We start from the raw sequence: 21,638 nt of genomic DNA, 5'->3' as shown, positions 1-21,638 counted from the left end.
ACACTCAGCATACACGGTATACATCATGCATACATATCACGATGTAAAAATTTCATTCTCATAATAAGCCAATCAGCGTTCGAGTTTTTCAATATGATTTTATAACCAACAATAAATTATGTTTGTATTTGTAATTCTTGTATGGTGGCAATGAACAGATAAAGTAGTTTCTCTAATTCTGTGGTTATTTCGTTCATTCTTCCACATCTTGTAGAACAAAATCGTGCGAGAATATATCAGAAACGCACAGTTTTCATAGTTATATTTTATTATTCTATGTTGTCCCTCCGAACTTTCCGCTACGGCTTTATCTGTCAATTCATCAATTTGCCTTAAAGAAATCGGTTCTGCCAACCAACATTTTTCAATGCAAAAATCACTAAATTATATTTATGGAAATATTTCATTAATTTCAATGAAAATGCAATGAATTAGAGAAAATAATGTATAATACTCGTACAGAAGGCTCATTCTACCACTCGTTCATTCCAAAACTCGCCACTTTGTGGCTCGTTTTTGAATTTTGAACTCGTGGATGAATATCAATGCCTTCTACACTTGTATTATAAATAACTATTTTATTGTCACTCATTTATTACAAGTTCTGTTTTAGGTTTCAGGTAAGGTAAGGTCAGGTAATCCATGAGAAAATAAATTTGAAACAAACTAAGACCGGGTTTTTCCTCATATTGCATTTCAATGTTCTAATATATCTGAGATCCTGAGATCCTTACTTGTGATTATAATAATCCTTCAAAACCAACTATATTAAAGTTAAATTCTGTTCCTCGGCATTTACTGAAGTATCAAATTTATAATCATCAACCCTATGATTGTAGAACTTCCCCAAATGTTTCTTGTATGGAAAATATTAATGATTCTAACAATAACCATCTACGTGAACCAGAATTATCATATCAAATCAAAATGAATTACCTACTAATTAATTTTCATATCCACCTACAACCTCCAAATGAGCTGAAAATGAAGTACCAAAGAAGTCCTGTGATAATTAAAGTGAATTACGAAATGAGCACTGTAACGTAGGAAGATAGATTGAACCAACTGAAGATTTTTATATTTCTGAAATGTATCAATTCAGTTGTTCATCAGATATAATTTTATAAAGTAGGTATAAATATTAGATAGTTATTTGGGCTGTTTCCATCATCTGTGCGGTTGGATGTTTCCGACGTTTCGGCAAGCATTCGCCTGCCGTCCTCAGGGTGGTGGTCCTGAGAAGGACCGATTGGGTGGTTCTAAGAAGAACCGTTTGCCAAACTTGGTCTGTCTGGACTTGTACGCACCATACTTTTTTCGATTTCGTATGAGAGTATCGGGGTTTGAACCTTAGTCGAATCGGTTGCAATCCTTTAACTCTCACCACTAGTCTACAGAAGCAGGTAGTAATCTATACGCATTCAGCTTAATATAAGTTACACCTGTATGCGCAGTTGGGATGCGCAGTAGTCGAATATTCGGGTTGCGCAGATGGTGTGCGCAGTTATCCGTCCGAATTCCGATTCATTTTTTAACTTGGTGGTGTCAAGGTGCTTCCGACCTGGACCGGGTTCAATTTCCTCAGATCAGATCTTATGATTGGTGCCCAGACTTCCTTGATCTCCAGAGACGGCATACTTATGGGATTCGGAGTGATGGCCATGAAGGCTGCTTCTTTGAGTTTCCTCCGTTTCGATCTTTCTTCCTTTGATGTTATGGAAGCTTCATCCCATTTGATCCTATGTTCCTCATCCCAAGCATGTTGGACTAGCCTGGATTTCTCTGTTTCTCCCAGTCGAGCTAGTTTTTGGTGCTCTTTGACTCTTGTGTCCAGGGGGCGTTTGGTCTCTCCAATGTAAGACCTACCGCACTCGCATGGTATTTCGTATATGCAATTTTTTGTTCTTTGATTTTCGTTGTCAGGTTTCACCTTGGTTAGGTTAGCCCTGACAGTGTTCTAAGTTTGGAATGCAGTTCTCACGCCGTATCTATTACCAATTCTTCTTAGTTTTTCTGATAACCCTCTCACATATGGGATGACCGTGGTTATCGTTTCAGTTGATTCGGTTTGTGTTTCTGGTCTAGATTCTGTGTTATCCCTTGGTGTTCTGGCGATTTCTAGTATTCTCTTGGGGTAGCCGTTCTTCTCAAGAATTTCTGTGATCTTATCGAATTCTTCGTTCTTATCATTAAGACTGGAGCACACTTGAGTTGCTCTGTCATAGAGGCATCTGGCTACTCCCAATTTGGTGTTGAGGTTATGGTTAGATTCGAAGTGGAGATACTGACCTGTGTTCGTTGGCTTCCTGTAAATCGTGGTTGGAGGAATTCCTTCCTGTTTGTGTATGAGCACATCCAGGAATGGAAGTTGTTCATTTTACTCAATTTCCATCGTGAATTTTATGGATTCCTCTATGTTATTGAGGTGTTCTAGGAATCCTGTGATGGTCTCTTTTCCATGAGGCCATATCACGAATGTGTCATCCACGTATCTTCGCCATAGTTTCGGTTTTAACACATATTGGTCTAATGCTCTTCCCTCGAAATCTTCCATATATATGTCTGCCAGTACCGGGGACAATGGTGAACCCATGGCCATTCCGAATTCTTGTTGGTAGAAGATGTTATCTACCTGGAAATACGTGGTCTTGATACAGACTGAGAGCATATCCATAATTGCATTTATGCTCAGTGTGGTTCGTTCAGCTAATGTTTGGTCCTCCTCGAGTTTCTTTCTCACGATCTCGAGTGTTTGATCTGTGGGAACATTTGTGAACAAGCTGGATACATGCCGCTTAACCATGGTGTCCTGGTTGAGGATTTCTTGTGTGCGCATGGTTTCTATGAAATGTTCCGTATTTTTGACCATTGCTGTTGTGTGGCCTCTTAGTGGTGATATTATCTTGAGGAGAAACTTGGCTAAGGAGTGGCAAGGGGAATTTCTTGAGCTGACGATCGGTCTCAAGGGAATGTTCTCCTTGTGTATTTTTGGGAGACCGTATAGATGTGGAGGTTTGCTGTAGTGGGGTGTTAGTCTTGATCTTGTGTAAGGATCTGGGAATTCATCCTTGTATTTATGCAGGGTTCTGTAGACTCTATTTTCCACTGATGAAGTGGGGTCCTTCTTCAATTTCTTATACTCTCCTGCTTCTAACACCTCTTTGATTTTTTCGTTATATTGGTCCACATCCATGATGACCGTCGCATTTCCCTTGTCTGCCGGGAGTATTTTGATGGTGGGGTCTGATTTCAATTCTTTCAGGGCTCTTTGTTCTGCCCTGTTGATATTGGATTCAGGTTGCTTGGTGGTTGAATCCAGTGCAGTTCTTATCTTCCACCTATATTCTTCAGCTTTCTCCGGGTCTTGTATCCTTTGTGCTGTTTCCTCCGCCGCCAACATCACTTCAATTTTTGGAACGTTTTTGGGTGCTATGGAGAACTTCAGACCCTTGTTGAGGAGGTATTTCTGGTCGTCACTGAGAGTCTTGCTCGACAAGTTTATCACCGTTCTTGTATGCTCTAATGGTATGTATTTCTTGGAGTCCCTCATCAGTTTTTCCATTGTCCTCCTTTGTGTCTCTTTCTGTTGTTTATTTGTTCTCTCATAGCTCCTCTTGACCGCTTCCACGATACTTTCATAGTCCTCTGCGGTTGTTCTGCTTCGTAAGCTTTTCCTGATGTTCTCACATGTTTGGATAAGGTTAGCTTTGTTGAACCGGTGGTAGTTGAGCCTTTCTCTTATGAGTGCTTGGCTTGCTCTATTGGAGATTCTATCTGCCCTTCTGCCTCTAATTGGGAGTTTGATTCTGAGACCCTTAGGAACAAGGTTTCGATCTCTGGCAAGGTGTAGAAACGTAAGGTAGTTCGTTTCTTTGGCAAGTTTGATTGAGGTTTTCTCATATTTCCTGACCTCTTGGTATAATTCGAGCCCATACCGAATTTCTAATTGTTGTCTGGATATTGGTGATGGACTATATGTTAGATAGTTATTTGGGCTGTTTCCATCATCTGTGCGGTTGGATGTTTCCGACGTTTCGGTAAGCATTCGCCTGCCGTCCTCAGGGTGGTGGTCCTGAGAAGGACCGATTGGGTGGTTCTGAGAAGAACCGTTTGCCAAACTTGGTCTGTCTGGACTTGTACGCACCATACTTTTTTCGATTTCGTATGAGGGTATCGGGGTTTGAACCTTAGTCGAATCGGTTGCAATCCTTTAACTCTCACCACTAGTCTACAGAAGCAGGTAGTAATCTATACGCATTCAGCTTAATATAAGTTACACCTGTATGCGCAGTTGGGATGCGCAGTAGTCGAATATTCGGGTTGCGCAGATGGTGTGCGCAGTTATCCGTCCGAATTCCGATTCATTTTTTAACTTGGTGGTGTCAAGGTGCTTCCGACCTGGACCGGGTTCAATTTCCTCAGATCAGATCTTATGATTGGTGCCCAGACTTCCTTGATCTCCAGAGACGGCATACTTATGGGATTCGGAGTGATGGCCATGAAGGCTGCTTCTTTGAGTTTCCTCCGTTTCGATCTTTCTTCCTTTGATGTTATGGAAGCTTCATCCCATTTGATCCTATGTTCCTCATCCCAAGCATGTTGGACTAGCCTGGATTTCTCTGTTTCTCCCAGTCGAGCTAGTTTTTGGTGCTCTTTGACTCTTGTGTCCAGGGGGCGTTTGGTCTCTCCAATGTAAGACCTACCGCACTCGCATGGTATTTCGTATATGCAATTTTTTGTTCTTTGATTTTCGTTGTCAAGTTTCACCTTGGTTAGGTTAGCCCTGACAGTGTTCTAAGTTTGGAATGCAGTTCTCACGCCGTATCTATTACCAATTCTTCTTAGTTTTTCTGATAACCCTCTCACATATGGGATGACCGTGGTTATCGTTTCAGTTGATTCGGTTTGTGTTTCTGGTCTAGGTTCTGTGTTATCCCTTGGTGTTCTGGCGATTTCTAGTATCCTCTTGGGGTAGCCGTTCTTCTCAAGAATTTCTGTGATCTTATCGAATTCTTCGTTCTTATCATTCAGACTGGAGCACACTTGAGTTGCTCTGTCATAGAGGCATCTGGCTACTCCCAATTTGGTGTTGAGGTTATGGTTAGATTCGAAGTGGAGATACTGACCTGTGTTCGTTGGCTTCCTGTAAATCGTGGTTCGAGGAATTCCTTCCTGTTTGTGTATGAGCACATCCAGGAATGGAAGTTGTTCATTTTCCTCAATTTCCATCGTGAATTTTATGGATTCCTCTATGTTATTGAGGTGTTCTAGGAATCCTGTGATGGTCTCTTTTCCATGAGGCCATATCACAAATGTGTCATCCACGTATCTTCGCCATAGTTTCGGTTTTAACACATATTGGTCTAATGCTCTTCCCTCGAAATCTTCCATATATATGTCTGCCAGTACCGGGGACAATGGTGAACCCATGGCCATTCCGAATTCTTGTTGGTAGAAGATGTTATCTACCTGGAAATACGTGGTCTTGATACAGACTGAGAGCATATCCATAATTGCATTTATGCTCAGTGTGGTTCGTTCAGCTAATGTTTGGTCCTCCTCGAGTTTCTTTCTCACGATCTCGAGTGTTTGATCTGTGGGAACATTTGTGAACAAGCTGGATACATCGAAGCTTACCATGGTGTCCTGGTTGAGGATTTCTTTTGTGCGCATGGTTTCTATGAAATGTTCCGTATTTTTGACCATTGCTGTTGTGTGGCCTCTTAGTGGTGATATTATCTTGAGGAGAAACTTGGCTAAGGAGTGGCAAGGGGAATTTCTTGAGCTGACGATCGGTCTCAAGGGAATGTTCTCCTTGTGTATTTTTGGGAGACCGTATAGATGTAGAGGTTTGCTGTAGTGAGGTGTTAGTCTTGATCTTGTGTAAGGATCTGGGAATTCATCCTTGTATTTATGCAGGGTTCTGTAGACTCTGTTTTCCACTGATGAAGTGGGGTCCTTCTTCAATTTCTTATACTCTCCTGCTTCTAACACCTCTTTGATTTTTTCGTTATATTGGTCCACATCCATGATGACCGTCGCATTTCCCTTGTCTGCCGGGAGTATTTTGATGGTGGGGTCTGATTTCAATTCTTTCAGGGCTCTTTGTTCTGCCCTGTTGATATTGGATTCAGGTTGCTTGGTGGTTGAATCCAGTGCAGTTCTTATCTTCCACCTATATTCCTCAGCTTTCTCCGGGTCTTGTATCCTTTGTGCTGTTTCCTCCGCCGCCAACATCACTTCAATTTTTGGAACGTTTTTGGGTGCTATGGAGAACTTCAGACCCTTGTTGAGGAGGTATTTCTGGTCGTCACTGAGAGTCTTGCTCGACAAGTTTATCACCGTTCTTGTATGCTCTAATGGTGTGTATTTCTTGGAGTCCCTCATCAGTTTTTCCATTTTCCTCCTTTGTGTCTCTTTCTGTTGTTCATTTGTTCTCTCATAGCTCCTCTTGACCGCTTCCACGATACTTTCATAGTCCTCTGCGGTTGTTCTGCTTCGTAAGCTTGTCCTGATGTTCTCACATGTTTGGATAAGGTTAGCTTTGTTGAACCGGTGGTAGTTGAGCCTTTCTCTTATGAGTGCTTGGCTTGCTCTATTGGAGATTCTATCTGCCCTTCTGCCTCTAATTGGGAGTTTGATTCTGAGACCCTTAGGAACAAGGTTTCGATCTCTGGCAAGGTGTAGAAACGTAAGGTGGTTCGTTTCTTTGGCAAGTTTGATTGAGGTTTTCTCATATTTCCTGACGTCTTGGTATAATTCGGGCCCATACCGAATTTCTAATTGTTGTCTTGATATTGATGATGGACTATATGTTAGATAGTTATTTGGGCTGTTTCCATCATCTGTGCGGTTGGATGTTTCCGACGTTTCGGCAAGCATTCGCTTGCCGTCCTCAGGGTGGTGGTCAATCAAACTTGCCAAAGAAACGAACCACCTTACGTTTCTACACCTTGCCAGAGATCGAAACCTTGTTCCTAAGGGTCTCAGAATCAAACTCCCAATTAGAGGCAGAAGGGCAGATAGAATCTCCAATAGAGCAAGCCAAGCACTCATAAGAGAAAGGCTCAACTACCACCGGTTCAACAAAGCTAACCTTATCCAAACATGTGAGAACATCAGGACAAGCTTACGAAGCAGAACAACCGCAGAGGACTATGAAAGTATCTTGGAAGCGGTCAAGAGGAGCTATGAGAGAACAAATGAACAACAGAAAGAGACACAAAGGAGGAAAATGGAAAAACTGATGAGGGACTCCAAGAAATACACACCATTAGAGCATACAAGAACGGTGATAAACTTGTCGAGCAAGACTCTCAGTGACGACCAGAAATACCTCCTCGACAAGGGTCTGAAGTTCTCCATAGCACCCAAAAACGTTCCAAAAATTGAAGTGATGTTGGCGGCGGAGGAAACAGCACAAAGGATACAAGACCCGGAGAAAGCTGAGGAATATAGGTGGAAGATAAGAACTGCACTGGATTCAACCACCAAGCAACCTGAATCCAATATCAACAGGGCAGAACAAAGAGCCCTGAAAGAATTGAAATCAGACCCCACCATCAAAATACTTCCGGCAGACAAGGGAAATGCGACGGTCATCATGGATGTGGACCAATATAACGAAAAAATCAAAGAGGTGTTAGAAGCAGGAGAGTATAAGAAATTGAAGAAGGACCCCACTTCATCAGTGGAAAACAGAGTCTACAGAACCCTGCATAAATACAAGGATGAATTCCCAGATCCTTACACAAGATCAAGACTAACACCCCACTACAGCAAACCTCCACATATATACGGTCTCCCAAAAATACACAAGGAGAACATTCCCTTGAGACCGATCGTCAGCTCAAGAAATTCCCCTTGCCACTCCTTAGCCAAGTTTCTCCTCAAGATAATATCACCACTAAGAGGCCACACAACAGCAATGGTCAAAAATACGGAACATTTCATAGAAACCATGCGCACACAAGAAATCCTCAACCAGGACACCATGGTTAAGCGGCATGTATCCAGCTTGTTCACAAATGTTCCCACAGATCAAACACTCGAGATCGTGAGAAAGAAACTCGAGGAGGACCAAACATTAGCTGAACGAACCACACTGAGCATAAATGCAATTATGGATATGCTCTCAGTCTGTATCAAGACCACGTATTTCCAGGTAGATAACATCTTCTACCAACAAGAATTCGGAATGGCCATGGGTTCACCATTGTCCCCGGTACTGGCAGACATATATATGGAAGATTTCGAGGGAAGAGCATTAGACCAATATGTGTTAAAACCGAAACTATGGCGAAGATACGTGGATGACACATTCGTGATATGGCCTCATGGAAAAGAGACCATCACAGGATTCCTAGAACACCTCAATAACATAGAGGAATCCATAAAATTCACGATGGAAATTGAGGAAAATGAACAACTTCCATTCCTGGATGTGCTCATACACAAACAGGAAGGAATTCCTCGAACCACGATTTACAGGAAGCCAACGAACACAGGTCAGTATCTCCACTTCGAATCTAACCATAACCTCAACACCAAATTTGGAGTAGCCAGATGCCTCTATGACAGAGCAACTCAAGTGTGCTCCAGTCTGAATGATAAGAACGAAGAATTCGATAAGATCACAGAAATTCTTGAGAAGAACGGCTACCCCAAGAGGATACTAGAAATCGCCAGAACACCAAGGGAAAACACAGAACCTAGACCAGAAACAAAAACCGAATCAACTGAAACGATAACCACGGTTATCCCATATGTGAGAGGGTTATCAGAAAAACTAAGAAGAATTGGTAATAGATACGGCGTGAGAACTGCATTCCAAACTAAGAACACTGTCAGGGCTAACCTAACCAAGGTGAAACCTGACAACGAAAATCAAAGAACAAAAAATTGCATATACGAAATACCATGCGAGTGCGGTAGGTCTTACATTGGAGAGACCAAACGCCCCCTGGACACAAGAGTCAAAGAGCACCAAAAACTAGCTCGACTGGGAGAAACAGAGAAATCCAGGCTAGTCCAACATGCTTGGGATGAGGAACATAGGATCAAATGGGATGAAGCTTCCATAATATCAAAGGAAGAAAGATCGAAACGGAGGAAACTCAAAGAAGCAGCCTTCATGGCCATCACTCCGAATCCCATAAGTATGCCGTCTCTGGAGATCAAGGAAGTCTGGGCACCAATCATAAGATCTGATCTGAGGAAATTGAACCCGGTCCAGGTCGGAAGCACCTTGACACCACCAAGTTAAAAAATGAATCGGAATTCGGACGGATAACTGCGCACACCATCTGCGCAACCCGAATATTCGACTACTGCGCATCCCAACTGCGCATACAGGTGTAACTTATATTAAGCTGAATGCGTATAGATTACTACCTGCTTCTGTAGACTAGTGGTGAGAGTTAAAGGATTGCAACCGATTCGACTAAGGTTCAAACCCCGATACCCTCATACGAAATCGAAAAAAGTATGGTGCGTACAAGTCCAGACAGACCTAGTTTGGCAAACGGTTCTTCTCAGAACCACCCAATCGGTCCTTCTCAGGACCACCACCCTGAGGACGGCAGGCGAATGCTTGCCGAAACGTCGGAAACATCCAACCGCACAGATGATGGAAACAGCCCAAATAACTATCTAACATATAGTCCATCATCAATATCAAGACAACAATTAGGTATAAATAGGTATTTTTTTCAGTCAGGTATAGTGTAAATCTCCCAATATAATGTATATTATGTATTGATTTTTATAAATAATTATTATTTTAAGCAAATATGTGAATTTCCTTTGATAAATAAAACTTTTCAATGAAATTTTTTTGTTTTAATTCGAAATTACAACAACATAACCTAAAATAAATACTAATTATATTCCAACAATTTCAATGAATTGTAATACCTTCATATTCAAATTTTCCCGCCATATAACACTTAGTGATGGCGGACAAAATATCGGCCATATTGTTGCCTTGATTTAGCACGGCGTTAGCACTTATTTAGTGTTCTGTGATTAGCACTAGCGGTTTCACCATATACCTACTATCACACACTATTTGATATTAGGTCTATGGGTTTCACCCACAGAATACTAAAGACATATTTAGTATTCTGTGATACTAAATATATATTTCGAACTACACATTAATTTATTGTTTCCGCCGAAAGGTGGCTTGGAGATTAACTTAAATCATGTAAGGATCTAAAACGATAACAAAGTGGTTTTTTTTTATATGTGCCAGGCGTTTCCACACCATCCACACAACCAACATTTCTTTTTCTACAAGACTCTTTCAATTCTATTTAACCATCACCAGACATATACAACATCCATGATCTAGCCGGGATTCGAACCCGGTACCCTCGGCACCACAGCCAACCTCTCAGTCCACTGCACTACCGAGGTAGTCGTGCACCTTAGAATATAGATAGAAGGAACGGAAAATCATTCGAACCCGATCCCGAATACAAGAGAGATGAAAGCTTAGACGCGCCAATCACAATTGAGCTAGACAAATTGAAAACGTTGCCAGCTCTATTTTCAGTACGAAGGAATGAACGAAGGAAAAGATCAAAATTTTTCCGACTGTTTGTGCAAGAAACAGTTATGAAGTTCGAGCGACCGCGAAGTATCATAGGATTGCGCGTAAACGATGTCAACACTGATGGCTCTGCCCAGAACGCAAGAGACATATGAATAATATAGTTTGAATGATTGACTTCGCTAGTTCGCCCAAAAATTGTGCTTGACATTTCTAAATATTAATTGACTTTTCGCATTTTTTTTCTTGATTTTTTAACGCTTCTGAAATACCCGCTTTATTCATCGCTTTGTCTTTTCGCCTACGCCTTTGTTAGTGTTTTTTCTACACCGCTTTAAACCCAGAAAGTTGGAGCTGATAACCCGCACCAAGGGCCCTGTGAAGAGCTGGGATTTGTACCAGAGACCATTTGTTCTTCAACCTGAAGCCCCATTTGGTAAGTCATCATTGTTGACCACAATTATTATTTGCATTATTATCAAATATTTCGCTGTCGCTCCAACTATCCAACTACAAACGCACGCAGATATACAGTCCATTTTTCTCTCAAACAATACTGAGCTATCGGATGTAACATTGGTCCTTTTTCGCAGCCGGATATTGAATTTTGCATAATTTTGGTTTATTAATTTGTTTTCATTTCCCATTTATCGCTGTCATAAACATTTTTTGTGCCTTTTATTTCATAGTTCATAGTTATAATCTCGCATCTGGTGACGAGTAACGTCATATGTACCTATCTTCATTCCTTTCATTTTCCGTCGTCTAGAAATCGTTTATGCACACACATTTGAAAATTATTGATTGCTTTTGGACTTACCTTGAATTAATTTTCTATACATTTCATTATATTTTGGTTCTTACTGTGAATATCGAACAGAAACATGACGGATTTCAAACTGAAGAGAGCTAAGTTCGCGAGAACATCGTGTATAGGTGAATTAGCTTCACTATTGGATTTGGCCAATAAAGCAACAACAGATTCTAATCTCAGAACCTCGTTTAGAATTCGTTTTACCGAGATAGATGATGTTCGCGAAGAGTTTAATAAACAACACCAAACTGTAACTTCAATCTTGTTACAAGGTGAAGATACTGATCTCGATTCAGAAGAAGCAATAAAACGTGAATTTCAAAATGATTATTTTTCTGTCAAAACTATTTATACTCAATTATTTGATCCAAATGAAAAATCTTTGAATGAATCGACGCAATCTGTTTTGACACGCAAGCAGAGTCTTGCTTCTTGCTTTCCTCATTCCTTAACTCCTAACATTCGACTTCCGCAAATAGAAATAAAAAAGTTCAGAGGAGATTATACGCAATTTGCTACATTTTTGGATGTTTTTGACGCCCTTGTTCATAACAATCAATCGCTCACTGAAATTGAAAAGTTCAATTATTTGATATCCTCGTTAGAAGGACCGCCTCTATCTTTAGTTCGCACATTGCCGATGACTTCTGATAATTATCAGATCGCTTATGACTCGCTGGTCAATAGATTTTCCAATGAAAGGTTGAGAGCCCAAGCTCATTGGAACGCAATAGAAAGCACAGGCAAAATCAATTGTAATAATCAAACCGCACTTCGCAATTTACTAAGTACATTCACTGAAAATTTGGCCGCACTAAAAAACATGAATTTTCCTGTAGAATCTTGGGACTTTATCGTGTTTATGCTCTTGATAAAACGCTTGGATAATTCAACTATCGCACGCTTCGAACTTGAAAATGGTTCCTCTATGATTCCCGAATTCAAGACTCTACTTGAATTTCTCAATAAATATTGTATTGCAATGGACACTCTGGGTACATCCCATAATTCTAATAATACCAGAACGGGTGATTCAAATAGTTCTTCCAATTCAAAACAACGCATAGGAACCTATTTCTCTAACGACAATAAGAATCAACGCTCAAAATCCACTTGTACGCTTTGTAATCAAGACCGCTTCTCTCATGTTCAAAATTTATTGAAAAAACTCCCCAAGAACGTCATTCATTCGCCAAGCAGAAACATCTATGTTTCAATTGTTTGAGTAGCATACATGATTTGCGATCTATTCCATGGCGCAATATCTATGACATAAATAATGTAGATGATAAAGTCGACTTTTTCTGTGGCAACATTGTTGCTCTTTTAGATTTACATGCGCCATATAAAACGTATCGCACAACCAAACCATATGCTCCTTGGTTCACGGAGTCCCTTCGAGCTTTGAAGAAGGATAGAGATAAAGCTCTGTCTAAATTTAAAAAGTGTAGGACTGAACGTGATTGGAATCACTATAAACTGCTCCGCAATCTTTTCACTGTCACTGTAAGAAAAGAAAAGAAAGCATTCTATGACAATAAACTGAAAGACAAGAAGGGAAAGGAGTTGTGGAGGAATCTGAAATCTTTGAATGTCAAAACAAGTATAGGCTATACAGGTAATTTACCGGACCACTTGTCCGATGTTAATTTAATTAATTCTCATTTCGTCAATTCAATACCAAAGTTGAAAACAAACAAGGATCAAACATCTTATTATGAGAACAATCGATTTGGAGAGGCGGATTTCACTTTTCATAACGTTTCGGAGATGGAAATTTTGAAAGTTATTGCTGATATCAAAAGTAACGCAGCAGGCTTGGACGGTATAAATATATTAACCTTGAATCTCTGCTTGCCATTCTTGTTGCCTTACATAACTCATATGGTCAATTACTCCATTTCGAATTCCGTGTTTCCGATGCAGTGGAAGAGAGCCCGTGTCATCCCACTACCCAAAAATCAGAATCTTTCAAGTTTTAATGATTTGAGACCAATAAGTATCTTACCGACCCTTTCAAAGGTGCTTGAGAGAGTACTTGAGAGCCAACTTCGTGAATATGTAGAAAGTAAAAATATTTTACCAAGTTGTCAGTCGGGTTTCAGACGAGGTTATGGATGTAGCTCAGCCCTTCTTTCGATGACAGATGATATTTTGACGGCAACTGATAGGGGTAAGCTCACAATATTGTTGTTACTCGATTATTCTAGAGCATTTGATACGTTGAGTCATGATGTCTTGAGGTCCGTGTTGCGCTATATAGGTTTGTCGCAGTTGGCGCTCAATATGATAACAGCTTTTTTAACGGGTAGGTCACAGTCAGTGGTGTTTGACGGAAGGCAGTCGTTGTTTTTAAGTGTGCTGACTGGTGTGCCACAGGGATCGGTTCTCTCCCCTCTTCTTTTCACCATTTATACATCCAGGTTTCCGGCCGCATTTCAGTCGTGTACCCAGCACTACTATGCCGATGATACTCAGCTTTACCTATCATTTTTCTTGGAGGAGTGCACACAGGCTGTATCTGCTTTGAATTATGATTTAGGTAATCTGACACAGTTCTCTATCGATCATTCCCTCAAACTAAACCCTCAGAAAACTAATGCCATTCTCTTTGGAAGGCCAAAGGATAGAGACTTTTTCATGCAAAGGCACAGTCAACTTCTGAAGATGGACAACTGCAATATAAATTTTCAGAGTGTAGTTAAAAGCCTTGGCCTCTTTATTGATAACGACTTGCGATTCTCACATCATGTGAGTCATATTCTGAGGAGATCGTACACCAGCCTGAAACTCATTTTTCGGAATAGACATTTTCTTGATGTGGGAACGGAGGCCCTGCTCTGCGATAGTTTGGTCCTTTCACATCCCAATTATTGTGACGTAGTCTATGGGCCTTGTATCACAGTATCGGATGCTGGTAGAATTCAAAAATTACAAAACTCATGTTTGAGATTGATATACGGCATCCGAAAATTCGATCGCATCAGTCATAAGTTAGAGGAGATATCTTGGCTGAACATGGCTCAGAGACGTCGGCTTCATTCTGCTTGCCAGTTTTTTTCTGTAGTCGCCCACAGATCACCACCATATTTGTATAACAAGATAAGGTTCCGATGTGACGTACACAATGTCAATGTCCGCTTCAGGGGAAGGCTCACAATACCACCTCACTCAAAAGAGCTGTTTAAACGCTCATTCTCGTATAATGTCGCAAAATGTTTGAACGACTTCCCCTTAGACTACACGAGCATTGATTCATCTTACCCTAAAAAAAAATTTAGAAAGATGGTGCTGGAAATTCTGAGTGGATACGTAGGTGGAAATAAAGTTTGAAAACTTCGTACAATTTGTTAATATTTCAGGGATATGGGTATAATTCTGCACTTAAAATTTTTTTTTTCTTTTCGTTCCGTTTTCTCTTTCCACCTTTCAGGTTATTTTTTTTTTTTATTTATTTTTGGCGTCATATTTGGGAATTATTGCGATTAAATTATTGAGTTCTTGTAGGGTTAGTTGAACAGACGTTCGGGGTATGAAATACTCCGAACGAACTGAACCTCGCCCTCTATGGATGTTGGAACAATTGTATTTAAATTTTTATTCAATAAAGACCTTTATTATTATTATTATTATTATTATCTTGCAAGTCTGTGAATACGTGTCGAAAATGTCATCAACGACATCACACCTTGTTGCACCTTGCACGGCCCTCCAGTGAAACTTCCGCTGGATCAGAGGAACCTCCTTCTACCTCTTCTGATTGGGCAGTTTTGTCAGCATCCGCTGGTGTCTCTCATAAAACACCTACAGTTCTATTGTCCACCGCGTTAATTGATTGATAATTTTGGAATGTTTCATCGTTTTCGTTGCTTGATTGACAGTGGATCCATGTCTTCTTTCATAACTCGAAAGGCTGCGAATTTGTTAGGTTTACCCCGGCACAAACTTGATGTTGAGGTAAAGGGTCTTAATTCCATGAAAATGAACGCTTCTTATGGTTCTTTAGTTTTAATGTTTCGCCCATGTAAATTGAATGGTCCTGTTTTGTTGACAGACGCAATAATTTTAGACAGAATTTGTGATGAGATACCTTCTCATCCGATTCCTGTTTCCGCTTGGTCCCATTTAGCGCACATAAAATTAGCCGACGAATCCTTCCATACCCCTGGTAAGATTGATATTTTATTAGGCGCAGATGTTTTTTCGAAAATCATGTTGACTGAACAGATAATTGGAAAACCTGGTCAAATTGACGCTATGAACACCATTTTCGGTTATATTTTAATGGGGAAGTTCTATTGTAAATCAAAACCATCTATATCAACATTTTTAACTTCATGTTCAGATTTCTCCACAGATATTTCTCTGCAAAAATTTTGGGAACTTGACTCCTTGCCTTCAGTAGAACCGATATCCCCTGATAACAAACTATGTGATCAGATATTTTCCGATCAACACTATCGCGACAGCGAGGGTAGATACGTCGTTTCGCTTCCATTTCGCAGTTGTTTGCCGCAGTTTACTGGAATGCGTGAACTGGCGCTGCAAAGGTTCTTTACTCTTGAACGAAGACTTTTGAAAACGCCCGATTTGTATAAATTATATGTTGAGTTTATGCGGGATTATCTTGAATCCAATCATATGGAGATTATTCCTTACGACTGCATTAATCGAAACTCATATTATCTTCCTCATCACTGCGTTGTAAAAGCTCAGAATAGTCAGAGTAAAATTCGTGTAGTATTCAATGCTTCCGCAAAATCTCCTTGTTCTGAAGAATGTTCACTAAATGATCATCTTCTTACCGGGAAGAAACTTCAAAGGGATATAATTTCGATTTTACTTCGTTTTCGGTTGCATGAATATACAGTATGCGCCGATATACTTGTGATGTATCGCATGATTCGTATAAGGCCAGACCATGCAGATTATCAACGGATTATTTGGAGGTTTTCAGTCGATGAGGCACCTCAAGACTATAGGTTACTCACAGTAACGTATGGTGTAAATAGTGCCCCATATCTAGCATTGCGCACCCTCATTCAGTTAACTGATGATGAGGGTCCTAAATTTCCTTTGGCTTCAAAAGCACTACTCGAAAATACGTATGTTGATGATATCGTTGCTGGCAATTCGTCGTTGGAAGGAGCCAAACTGTTGCTCCAGCAACTAGTTGAACTTTTGAATAGGGGTAATTTCGAACTTAGAAAATTTTCTTCCAATTGCCCTTCCGTTTTGGCAGGAATACCGTCTTCACATATGTCAGCTGATCCTCTGACATTTGACCAGGAAGATGAACACTTTTCTTTGAAGATTTTGGGTTTGCAATGGGATCCAAAGGGAGATTGTTTTCGCTTCAGCTTTGAACCCTTGAATAAATCTTCTACAAAGCGACACTTACTTTCCCAAATAGCTCGCATCTATGATCCCATAGGTTTTTTAGCTCCAGTGACTTTTCTCCTGAAGCACCTCTTGCAAAGAGTCTGGTCGTCAGGTATTGATTGGGATGATGAACTTCCTCCAGATATCGCTAGAGTCTGGGATGCATTCAAATCCCAAATTCAGATCCTATCCTCGATCACCATTCCTCGCAAACTTCTCTCCCCGAAAGCCAAGTCTTACCAACTCGTAGGATTTTGTGACGCCTCTGAGAGGGGTTACTGCGCCGTGGTTTATAATCGTATGATGATGACAACGATCAACCAAATAATAATTTTTTATGCGCAAAAACTAAAGTTTCTCCTCTGAAACGAATAACAATTCCGCGTCTTGAATTGTGCGGTGCTGTACTGCTAGCCAAGCTCCTCTCATATTGCCTTCACGTATTTCGGGATTCTATAGGTTTTTGTAAAGTTTACGCTTTCACGGATTCCCAAATCACATTAGATTGGATCAAGGGATCACCACATCGGTGGCCTACATTTGTAGCCAACAGAGTAGCTCACATCCAGGAGAAGGTACCTAGTGCTTCGTGGTATCACATTGACTCCAAAAATAACCCCGCTGATGCCGGGTCCAGAGGGTTATTGCCTTCAGAATTCGCCTATCAGTCCATTTGGTTTGATGGACCTCAATTATTGCACACGCCTTCAAGCTCATTTCCTGTTAATATCGATATTGATGTGACCACTCAACAGAACATTAATAATTTTTGCTCGAAACTTTCAGATAAATCTGCCCAGAATATTATAATTTCTTTACTCGATAGTATTTCTTCGTTGACCAGAATTCAAAGAATTCTCGCATATGTTCTTCGCTTCACGCATAACGCTAAAAAAGAGAGTGATAAACTGTCTGGAAATCTCACACTCCTTGAGCTAAATGAATCATTGTTTCAATTAGTCAGAGTCACGCAACAACATGCCTTTTCAACCGAAGTTAAAGGGAACACTTTTCCCAAACATTGGCAAAAATTGAAAATTTTTCTTGATGAACGAGGTATATTAAGAGTGGGAGGCAGGATTGATTCATCCTCGTTATCTTTCGAGTCAAAACACCCAATGCTTTTACCTAAAAAGAGTCGTTTGACAGCACTTGTCGTTGATATGTACCATAAAAAATATTTACATGCAGGACTTCGCACTCTTAGATTTCTGATTGCTCAAAGATTTTGGATCATCAGTGGTAGAAAGGCCATTTCTTCGATTTTGAATAGGTGTTTAAAATGTTTCAAAATTCGGCCCAAGCCATATCAACCCCCTATGGGTGCACTTCCAAAACCACGGATTTCTGAAGTTAAACCTTTCAGTAATTGTGGAGTAGATTTCGCAGGTCCTTACTCTATAACTATAGGTCGACATCGTGGTGTCAAAACGGTGAAGGCTTATGTATGTTTATTTGTTTGTTTCGCTACAAAGGCCCTCCATTTAGAATTGGCAACCGATTTGTCCACTGAGACATTTCTATCCGCTCTCCAAAGACTTATTGCGCGACGAGGAAGAATAAGTCATTTATATTCTGACTGTGGTACTAATTTTGTCGGTGCCAATCGAGAAATAATCAATTTGATGAAAGATTCTGCTGAAAGGGAGCACATACAGTGGCATTTCAACCCCCCTTCAGCTCCGCATATGGGTGGTTTATGGGAAGCAGGTGTCAAATCTGTGAAAACCCATTTGAGCAGAGTTATAGGAGCTCAAATTCTCACATATGAGGAGTTTTATACGGTTCTTTGTCTCATCGAGGCTATATTGAACTCTCGCCCGCTAGAAGCATTGTCTTCAGACCCAGAAGATGTGTCCGCCCTTTCACCTGGTCATTTCCTTACCCTTGAACCACTTAATGCCCTTCCTTATCCCGATATTACCCAACTTCCCTTGAACCGCCTTAGTCGTTGGCAATGTCTCCAGCGAATTCAACAAGATTTTTGGAAACGTTGGCAACGTGAATACCTGCACACTTTGCAGCAATGTTCCAAATGGTACACGCCGGACAATAATCCTCCTAAACTTGGAGATTTAGTGCTCATCAAAGATGAGAGGCTTCCTCCTTGCCAATGGGCACTTGGACGAATTTCATCTCTGTCCAATGCAATCGATGGACGTTCCCGCATCGCCACTGTTAAAACCCGATCTGGTTTCTTGAAGAGACCGGTTGTTAAGCTTTTCCCTTTGCCTGTTGAAATTTGATAGGCACCTATATTAATTGTGGTTAATAAATTAATTTTTTTTTCTCTCTCAATTTTTTTTTATAATTAAGTCGCACCTAATGCAGTTTTAGAAAACCAATGTTATGTACGGTATTTATTTTTTTTTCTCTTTTTTTTTTATCTTTCATTCATTTTCCATTTTTCGCGCCCGGAGAATGTTTGTGCAAGAAACAGTTATGAAGTTCGAGCGACCGCGAAGTATCATAGGATTGCGCGTAAACGATGTCAACACTGATGGCTCTGCCCAGAACGCAAGAGACATATGAATAATATAGTTTGAATGATTGACTTCGCTAGTTCGCCCAAAAATTGTGCTTGACATTTCTAAATATTAATTGACTTTTCGCATTTTTTTTCTTGATTTTTTAACGCTTTTGAAATACCCGCTTTATTCATCGCTTTGTCTTTTCGCCTACGCCTTTGTTAGTGTTTTTTCTACACCGCTTTAAACCCAGAAAGTTGGAGCTGATAACCCGCACCAAGGGCCCTGTGAAGAGCTGGGATTTGTACCAGAGACCATTTGTTCTTCAACCTGAAGCCCCATTTGGTAAGTCATCATTGTTGACCGCAATTATTATTTGCATTATTATCAAATATTTCGCTGTCGCTCCAACTATCCAACTACAAACGCACGCAGATATACAGTCCATTTTTCTCTCAAACAATACTGAGCTATCGGACGTAACACCGACAATTCAGATAAATTGTCAGATTTTTGTCAGTAATTTTATGAAAGTAGCAATACTGCATCATTTTGTCATGTTTCAACTTGATTCCAACCAAATAAAATATATTAATCATATAAAGTTATCGCTAGACATAAATGCGTTGGCCCCTGTTCCACAAATTCTCAACAGTTTAAAAAATATTATTTCCCTTCTCTGTGAGGGGCTGCCCTTATTATTTTTCTTCAATTATTTCAGTAGTAAATCTAGTGCTTAATCAAATATTTTTTTCTGAAAATACAAAATGGGGCCTAAGACAATTTAACTCAAATTTTCGGTAAATCATTGTTCATGAAAATAGTTTTCACTAGTTTATTATGTTTTGAAAAAGTTGAATAAATTCAATTAAAATCCACCAGCCTATCCTGCCATTCATTGTTGAATAAATCGTGAAATCAGATTCTTGAGAAATTTACAGAAAAAATTTTATATCAGAAAATGCAACAGAAAAAAAGATTTCTTTCGAATTCCTTCTACCCTTCACATCTTAAGAAATGGGAAATGATAATTTGTGTGTTAAATTGAAATTCATACAGCAAAAAAGATTTTATCCGTATTTATGTTTAATAATTATCAGAAATCTTTTTTTCCTAACTTCACAATGGCTAAATCATCAAACTGAGAAAAACATTGACCTTTTCTAATTACGAAAGAATTTTCATAAATAAATCACACTCTAAACTATTTTTGAGCACCAATTGATTATTTCGAAATAAATCAAAATATGTTACGCCACTGCCATAGACGCCGGTCAGACAAGGAGCTACGAATGTTGGCATCAAAACAAATGCGTCAGTTACAAGGCGATTGCCATTCCTCTTATTAGCCCCGGTGCACACATCCAGTGCTGCCAACCCTACCTAAATTTAGGTAGATCTACCTAAATTCGAACTAATCTACCTATCTACCTTTTTTGAGCTCGATCTACCTTATTTCAGCTCCGCGCGAACTTTACGGTTTTAGATCAACGACAAACCGTTTTACCAGTAACAGTAACGTGACTATGAAAAAAACTATTCCTTATTAAAGCTCTCACATCGTAATTTTTACGCACACCATTGGATATAAAGATCTGTGGAGGTCAGCGCCGGAGTTTCAGAAATATACAGATGCAAAGAAAGGACCGAAATGGGTAATAAACTAATAAATAACGATGGCTGCGCCTCAATACGCACTTGCTTGATAGAAAAATAGCGATGGTAAATATGGTTGCATGTACGTAGGAATAATAGATAAGTTCCTATTGCTCGCAGATTAATTGAATCGATCCTTATGCTTAAAAAAAACAGAATAAAGTAAGATCGTCGAAAGGAATGAGATGAGACCGTCTGAATGCATCGAAGGCTGCATTCTGGAAGCAATAAAAGACCCTTTTGGGTGTTAAAATAATAAAAGTTTTTGGACAACAAGCGTTTTCTTGCAAATTATCCACATCTGTTGAAATGAAATATTTCAAAGACTATTTATTCTTTCGTGTTCAACTATATATTTCTTACTTTATATTTTATTGTTTTTAATTTTTTTTTATTATGTAAATTCTTATATTTTTTTATTAATTCATAAATATTTATCATTAATAAAGTATAATACTATGGACTCAGTTCTTTCAAAACTCCTAAAAATAAAGGAAAAAATAATCTACCTAAATTTGGCAACATCTACCTAAATTTCGAACCCCTATCTACCTTTATTTGAGCTCAGTGGGTTGGCAGCACTGGGTGTGCATGCTCCCATTTGATTCTTTGTACTACAGGCCGCAAGTACGACACAGCAACGGTGTCGTAACTGCAAAAGTCGTATGTGTGCACCGGGCCTTAATGTTCTAAGTCACATGTCCGATTGCGAGGTTGCCAACCTAACGAAGTATGCTGCCACACTGGGCCAGCATTACTTACG

The 21,638-nt window shown here is 39.8% G+C and overlaps 1 protein-coding gene across 1 annotated transcript; it reads left to right on the top strand.

Annotated features, from left to right (window-relative positions):
- Positions 1–7,234: 7,234 nt before the first annotated feature.
- On the top strand, positions 7,235–9,265 carry LOC123683043. The gene has a single exon (XM_045621939.1). The coding sequence runs from the start codon at positions 7,235–7,237 to the stop codon at positions 9,263–9,265; it is 2,031 nt and encodes a 676-aa protein (XP_045477895.1).
- Positions 9,266–21,638: the final 12,373 nt, after the last annotated feature.

This window comes from Harmonia axyridis, chromosome 6, assembly GCF_914767665.1.
Source record: "Harmonia axyridis chromosome 6, icHarAxyr1.1, whole genome shotgun sequence".
Taxonomy (NCBI): Eukaryota; Metazoa; Arthropoda; class Insecta; order Coleoptera; family Coccinellidae; genus Harmonia; species Harmonia axyridis.
Note: the sequence above shows the minus strand (reverse complement) of the source record. Positions and strands in the feature narration are given on the sequence as shown.

Excerpts from the sequence above, each read along its gene's own strand:
- LOC123683043 (XM_045621939.1), top strand. The coding sequence starts at position 7,235 with ATGGAAAAACTGATGAGGGACTCCAAGAAATACACACCATTAGAGCAT.